Source organism: Mus caroli, unplaced genomic scaffold (assembly GCF_978045245.1).
Source record: "Mus caroli unplaced genomic scaffold, Mus_caroli_1 scaffold_7, whole genome shotgun sequence".
Classification (NCBI taxonomy): domain Eukaryota; kingdom Metazoa; phylum Chordata; class Mammalia; order Rodentia; family Muridae; genus Mus; species Mus caroli.
Window position 1 is genome coordinate 119,024,306 of NW_028227262.1, and position 8,140 is coordinate 119,032,445.

General features: G+C 45.1%; 1 protein-coding gene across 1 annotated transcript in view; it reads right to left on the reverse strand.

The window, feature by feature from the left end:
• Positions 1–3,041: 3,041 nt before the first annotated feature.
• Positions 3,042–8,140, reverse strand: part of Cpa4 (carboxypeptidase A4) — a 22,559-nt gene continuing 17,460 nt past the window's right edge. The window contains exons 10-11 of the mRNA XM_021165038.2: positions 7,975–8,059; positions 3,042–3,229 (exon numbers count right to left, since the gene is read on the reverse strand). Of these exons, the coding sequence (XP_021020697.1) occupies positions 3,042–3,229; positions 7,975–8,059 (273 nt within the window). The remainder of the gene's footprint in view (positions 3,230–7,974; positions 8,060–8,140) is intronic.

The following is an 8,140-nucleotide window of genomic DNA, read 5'->3' on the forward strand; positions in this document are numbered from 1 at the left end:
GAAGGAGGTGAGATTTGAACTTTGGACAGTGAACTCCCACAGCAGCTAAGGGGTCAGTGCATTTCACAAGGAAGGAGGGCTCGGAGTAGATGGGCTACATCTTCCTTCCCTTAAATAATTTTATCAAGACATATATGTCTTCCTTATACATGTATACATTGTGCGTGCATGTCCATGTGTTCATGTATATATCCGTGTGGGTATGCAGTTTTAATTCTCAAAAAAAAAATCATAGTAAATTTTGATTGACACACACGACTTCAGCATGTGGCCATGGCACTTTTTATTTACCAGCGCCAACGGTGATGATGCTCTTCCCGTTAGTCCCAGGCCTTCGCTGGAATGAGCAGTGCCTCCATGACTGTTCTTCCTAACTCTCCCATTGGCTCTCTCAGGCTTGCTTCTGGGGTGGAAGTAGCTGGATCATAAGCCGGAAGCTTCAGGAGATGGTGACGGAATGGTTTCCACATTAGCGGTTTTACTAGCTCATCTGTCCACTAAGGATGTATAAAAGAACCTTCCACTCACATCTGTCCCAACGTTTCCATTTCTGTTAACTGAATGAGCAGAGTGGCCTCCTTGCTCTGGATGTCCTCAGTCACCCATCGCCCCTCCTCTTGCACGATATGCTTATATGATTAGATATGCTCAGATGGCTTGCCCAGTTTCCCCCACAGTATTATCTGTGTTCTTACTGACCTGCAGATCTGCATACATTCTTTGTTGTAAAGATTGTGAATGTTGTGAATCTCTTCTTATAACTCATTTTGCTGTGTTTCTTAAAGAACTAATGTCCTAGGTTTTATTCTAGTCACACGTACCATTATTGTTATCATTATTCTCCTTTGGTTCTTCATGCCCCGCTTAAGAAATCCCTGAAGAATCTGAAGGAAAATCTCAGTCTGAGGGGCAGTGGCCAGAAATGGAGCTAGGTCACAGGTGGGTCACAGAGGCAAGCATTGTGGCGACTACAAAGATATCTATTGCATTTGTAGCAGCCCTTACTACCCAACACAAGTGACCAGCTGGCAGGTGTGTTCTGGTTGTAGAAGTAGACATATCATTCTATTAGAGCTGGGTGCCATTAGAAATTCTAATCATAGACTCTAATTAACTTTCCTTGCTCCGACGCCTGCTCACTAAGCAACCTTCTGATTATAATTTGGCTGCCCATGTATCTTGCCTACAGGGAGAGAATGTACTGAGAATATACTGTTTAGCCGACGTGAGGATCCAATCCATTAAACAGTTACATGCCATGATGTAAATTAGTACATTCGTATTCTGATTTTATCATCGGCCTCATCTGGGCTCCAAAGTCGTGAGTCAGCATCCCTGGGTCTAATCATCATGGAAGCCCTGAATATCAAACTTCTGGGGGGAAAACCAAGGAAGTAGAACCAGCCAGATTGAGATCACCAAGGTAACGTTGCCCCAGAGGCCCCCGGGCCTGATGAAATAGGCTTTCGTTCATGTCATGCAAGAGGGACAGGGATTAAAATTTACTTTTGACATTATAAAGAGCTGCATATTCAAGACTGTGGCTCGGTTCTATTCAGGTAAAAGCAAAGAATAAAAGATGATAGGAGACCCATATTGAATATTTATTGGCTTATGAGGACACACCAGATGCTGCCCAAATCCTAGGCAGAAGGTTAAGATTTATAGACATGATTGAAAACAGAAAAAAAAAAACCCACAAGAAAACAAAAACACAAAAACCACAACACAAACAAGGCAGACAGTATGTGCTAAGGAGAGAACAGGAAGTGTCTAGCTGTTGACGAAGTCTTGTTCCAGGTAGGTACTCAGGGTCCAGGATGCAAAATAGAAAGTAACATTAAACACAGGAGGACAGAAACCAGGAGCCTGAAACGCAGGGCGCACTAGAGCCCGAGCCGGAGTGTGCTGAGGCCCTGAGATTATCCAGGCTCTAGGGATGATTTAGGACCTGTGGGGTGAGGTCAAAATCTTTGAAGTGAGTTCAAAAGGCAGAGTGGTGGTGAGGCCAAGGGGACAGATGGTGCTAATCTGTCCCTGCAATCTAGCCCCGTTTCCCCATGACCCCTGAGAGCCTCACCTACAATATAACTAACTGACCCTCTTGGAGGATCCCAGTAACACCACATATAAAGAAAAGACGGTTTAAAAAACAAAGGGCATCATCTGAACACTGAGCCTTATAATGGACAAGAGCTTGACTGTATGCTTGAGCCAACAGAAAAGAATTAAGATGAGCCAGGTATGGTGATAATGCATCTTTAATTCCTTTAATGTATGTTGAAGGCAGAGCCAGGCAGATCTCTGTAAGTTCAAGGCCAGCTTGGTCTATATAGCAAGCTCCAGGACAGTCATGGCTACATAAAGAGATCCTGTCTCCATGATGATGATGATGATGATGATGCTGATGATGATATGGAGTAGGAAGAATACGCAGCTAGGAAGAGCAATGATGATGGTCTAATAGGATTTGTTCCCTCAAAGAAAAGTGTGTTCCTGAGCTACGTACTACTACTGGGAAGATGGAGCGAGGGGGAGGTGGGGAAGAGTATAGTTTGACCCCAGGAGCTTCAGGCTAGCATGGGCAAAATAGTAAGACCCTGTCTAAAAGAAAGAAAAAAAGAAAGAAAGAGAGAACATGTTTGAAGGAGAAATTACAGAGTTCTAAAGACAGGCACTGTCTCCCCCAGCACCTCCCATGGTGCCCTACCTGAGGCTACAGGTAAAGACTAGAGGACCATCAAAGTTCTAAAGGTGAGGTAGCCATAGGCCACCAGGAAGTCATGACCTCAAATGTGGCCAGCCTAACCAGCTGCGTAAGTAGAGAGGTATATATACCAAAGGTCAGTAGAGCAGCAGGACCGACCACTTCATGGAGGAAGTGTCCCTCACGTGCTCACTACCAGGAGGTGTGATCTCTGTGAAGCGATGCTGAAGAGGAGACAGCTGAGTTCTCTGCCGACTCAGAAGGCTCCGACCTATCCGTGAAGACGTGATCTTAAACTGTGGTGGCTTAGAGGTAAAATGTGAGAGTTCTTTGACTAGTAGAGGTGGTCCCGAACATGTTCCATGATGGTCTTCAGCCCTAGCCAGGTCTCCTCCGCGGTGGGGATGATCTGGCTGGCTGGCAAGAGGAAGCCGTAGTACCCAGTATCTCTCAGCTCAAATGTGAAAGCATACTTGATGCCATTGTCGTACGCCCAGTCAACGCTGCTCCCACTAGCTGGATCTGTAAGTCAGAAGAAAACACCATTGAAGCCTACTTCAATTCAAGAATACCTCTAGGTTCCTGTGGAAAAGGATGAGAGCTCTGGCTGGATGGACTTTCTTAGAATCCAGAGTTCTTTCAAAGTCATCAGGTCCTGAGACATCCATTCTAAAGGCACATTGGCCCTGACTGCATCCATATGTCTTAGGTCATCTCATCTCATACTGTGAAGGTCTATTCTAAGCCTCAAACTAAAATTTTAAATCCTCATTCCCAAGGCTGGGGAGATGGTTCAGTGGGCAAACTGCTTGCCATTCAAGCTTGAGTAGTAGAGTTCAGATCCCTAGAATTCACATAATGTTGATTAGCCATGGTGGCCCACTTGTGATTGCAGCGTTCAGGAGGCAGTCAGGGTACCCTTGGAACAAGCTGCCTAACAAGGCTAGCTAGATCGGCAAAGAGAGCCAGCTTCAATAAAGTGGAAAGTGTTAGGAAAAGACAGTAAATTTCTCTGCATCTATGTTCATATACATTAAACATGCATAAATACAAGTAACATGCACACACACACACACTGACATAAGGGGGAAAAAAAAGATTGTGCAGAAAGAAGTTGTCATGAGAGCCTTGCTGATCTGTGGGTCACTGGGTCTGGGGAAAACTAGCTGCTACTGGTGGAAGGGCACCCAGGAAGCCCAGGGAAGAAATGCAACCTCCTGCCAGGAATCAACATTAATGCACCAGGCACCAGAGCAAGCTGCCCCATCAGCAGACCACCCAGCCCTGAGGTCTACTTGATTGCCATCCCGGAATGCAGCTTAACTGTGACCTCCTGTAAGACCCTGGCCCAGACTCATTCCCATAAGATGGTCTTAAATTCCTGACTAACAGAAACAGGGTAAGAAAAGAAATGTTTCTCGTGTTAAGCTGGAGAGGTTTTAGCTTAGTCTTGTTTGTTTTCTTTTTTCCACACAGCATGAGATAACGGACACACGGAGGGAAAGGAAGCACATTCCTTGGGGCAAGTCCCTTTGCCAGAGGACTTAAGAGAGATAGGACATCTATTTTTCTACTTCTTCCCAAACTGCCAGAGCAGGAACTGGCCTCCAACTGTCACTAATAAAATCATGATGATGGCAGATAATCTTTTTGTTGCTGTTGTTCAGCATCTGCCATGAGCTAGTTGTTATATCCAACACTTTACATCCATTGATATCATGATCTTGAAAAATCCAGTGAGGGCCATTACCACCCTTAGTTCCCAGATGGGAAAGTGCAGGCTCAGCCTGGGTAAAGCTGCTAAGGAAATGCAGACTGAAAAGGGTGAAGCTGGAATTTAAGCCCACATTCTTTTAAGTGGTCTATTCAATCTACTTGAGGTCCATCTGGTGGATTAACACATCTGATAAATGTAAGCCTAGGCCCTTCCTTTCCCATTCCTCATGGACGCGCGTGTGTGTATATGTGTGTGTGAGAGACTTTTCTAGAGACACAGCTTCCATGGAGAATGCCTGTTCCCAAGGGAATGGAATGGGCTCTACCCTGTTCTCAGAAGTCTCTGTGTGATCTCTCCCATCATCTTTCTACCCTGAGAAAATGCTCCAGCAAAAACGAAAGAGAAAAAGGAAAAGAAAGAGAAAAAGAAGCCAACCCCAGTGTACCTAGGGTGCCCAGTTGTTCTTTACAGGATAAACTCAAGTACTTCATAACACACTTAAGATACTGGAAGCAGGCAGAAAGGACATTGCTTAGTATTCAAAGTTGATCAAGTTCATTCATAAACTTCATTTTGCCTAATTCCTTGCTCAATGGGCACCAACTTTAGCTTGCATGTATACATATTCACATGGGGTGTGTGTGTACATATGTGTGCACGGATGCATGCATGTACATATATGTGTGAGATGGAAGGTCAGTCTCAGGTACTGGTTCTCAGTGCTGTCTACCTCATATTTAGAGACAGGGTCATCCACTGGCCTGGAACTCAGTTGCTAGGTTAAGCTGCCTCCATCCCCTTAGTGCTGGCTTAAATGTGGACTGGACGGCACAATGCCTGGCTTATGTATATGGATTTGAAGAATGGAACTTAGGTGCTGATGTTTACACAGCAAGGCCTTTCCTAACCAAGCTATCTCCCAGATCTTTTAAAACACACACACACAGAGAGAGAGAGAGAGAGAGAGAGAGAGAGAGAGAGAGAGAGAGAGAGAGAGAGATACACACTACACACACACTACACACACATACACACACACACACACACACACACACAATTAAGGCCATTCCACACATCCTATTTTTCAATTAGTTAAAAAACAGATTGAAGATCATCCCCTGTTAGCATGTATTGATCCACCTTATTCATTTAAGGGGAGCTTGATACTTCCCTCTATGAATGCACCAATTGTATTTTTTCCTAACTCTCTCTTAATGGGAATTTTAGATGCTTACCAGACTTCTGTGGTGATAAATAACATTGTCACAAACATCCTTAAAACCCATGATTTATCCTAGTCAGATGAGCCCAAGAACTAACTAGATCAGAAGCCCCTAGTAAATCAGGAGCAGTAAAGAGAAAAGGGATGAATTGCAAGAAGCAGTTGGCTTGAAGGCAGAACACGCAGCCATGATGGTCTGACAGGAAGAAGAAGCCACAAGATTCTGAAGGGCAGGCAACCCAGTCAGAAGAGGTGGGTGGCAGGGAACAAACACATGAGCATCACAAAGATGCATGAGAACCCTACCATGATGCTCACTATCTTCTACACTAACTTTAAAAAGCATTAGCTTAAAAAAAATAGACACAAGACTTAAAGCAGCAAAATGGGGTGGGGCTAGTTAGCAGAAGGACCTTAGACACATCAGGTCCTTAGGATGTAATAATTCATCTTCAAAAAAAAACCACTCAATTGGGGGGGGGGCACTGTGTGCACTGAACTCTCCTATGCTCTGTTTAAGAAGGTAAGAAAGAAAAAAATAAAAAATAAAAAAATAAAAAAATAAAAAAAGAAGGTAAGAAAGTGTGAACTACATTTTACCTCAAATGGTGACTCCAAGAAAAAGCCAGTGCTCAGAGGGACAGATGTCAACCATGGACAGAGCAAATGCCAGAGAGCCAGCCCCTGGGTAGACAACTTTTAATATCCAAAACTCGACTGCTCTTTCAGAAAGCAATGGCGGCTGAGAAGACCTAAAACAGTTGTAGAATGTTCTTGAAAGGTAGGAAGTTTTATGGCTCTGAGACACTCTTGGGGAGCCTCCCTCCTGAGAGAGCGGTCTGGTGAGTATCCCTTGAATTGGCACAGCTAGTGCGGGGGGGGGGGGGTAGAATGTGTTTGATGTAAGAGAACGAGGCCATTATTTAAACTGATGTTTCACCCAAGAGTGGGGACCCTGGTGACCCACAAAGGCCTTTGGGAAGGCCTCCTCAAGGGATTCCTAGCAAGGCTCCGTTAGTTCTTGCAAGTCTCTCTTAGTCAGTGGTTCACTTCTGACTGATTAAGCAGGGGGTGGAGAAAGTCTGCAGATGCATCCTCTGAAGGGTCCCCATTTAACAACACTAATAGCAATAAACTATGAATAATTAATGGATTGTTGCTGCAATTAGCAAGACAAACACCAGCGTCCTGCTAGACTTTATGTGGCTCTGGAGCAACACAGCCCAGATCTGAGGCAAAGGTACAGTGGTTGCTATAGAGAAGGCACTGTAGAGGGACACACTCCTGGACAAAGGAACAGAATTCTACCTCCCATGTCAACACTCACGTTTCCCATTTTGACAGAGTTGCACAGTATGACATTTCCCAGCACTTGAAGACAGACTCCCAAAATAAGATAACTAGCAAGATGTCAACAGAAATCCAGGAACACGCTCAGTTGAACCAAAACAAATATGTCCTTCAAATGAGGCTATGGGTGACAAGCTTCGAGGCCAGGTTTGGATTTGGATACTTGGTAGAGCTTTGTTTTGTTTTACCTAGATACTAGCCTAGTTAGAGGGCACCCTTCCACTAGGCCACTTCTGACACCCATTATCTCTGCCATCCATCTCCCAACACAAAGCTGGGAGTTTCCTTTGAAAAATGGATAGGTACCTGCAGAAACAACTCAAGCATAAGAGCCTGGATCTGGAGTCCCAGTACACACACACACACACACACACACACACATCAAAGCAGACAGCGGCATGGGGCCGTAACCCTGCAGACATGGTGGCACAGGTCTGTAACTGTTGTGCTGGTGAAGCAGAGATCATCAGATCTCTGGTTCTTGCCATCCAGCCAGTCTAGCCAATCAGTAAGAGTCCGGATCTCAAGAAAAAATAACCTGGAAAACAACAGAGATTAGACAGCCAACGTTGACCTCTGGCTTCCAAGTGCACATACACATATGCATATGCACATATCCACACACACACACACATACAGACAGAAACATACACACATACACACACATGGAGGCAAGGCTTTGATAACATTTCTATAAACCATGTCAGGAGCCTTAATACAAGTGAGGAGCGTCGTCTCCCAGCTGACAGGTCCTAACCCATCAAGGGGACGTCGTGATAAGCTATGAGAGGACTGATGGCGCTGATGGAGACAGTGCCTTCGGCAGCCATTTGTCACAGAGTCTTGACATGAATTTGGTCTGTTACTGACCACAATCAGACAATAACACAGGAAATAAAGCTCCCATCTCTCCTACCCCAGCTCAAGTTCCCTCTCAAGGTACATTTCAAACAGCTCACAGTGCCCAGTGATACTCACAGACGGTGGTGCAAGTTGGGCCCACTCGGTACTTAGTGCCCGAGAGAGAAGCCAGGGCTTTGGCTGCATTCCTTGCCACATCGTCCTGGAAAGGGAGGGTGGAGGTGAACAGAGATCGGGGAGCACTCTGGGGTTCTATGTTCTGTCAGAAAACCCTGAGAGCTGC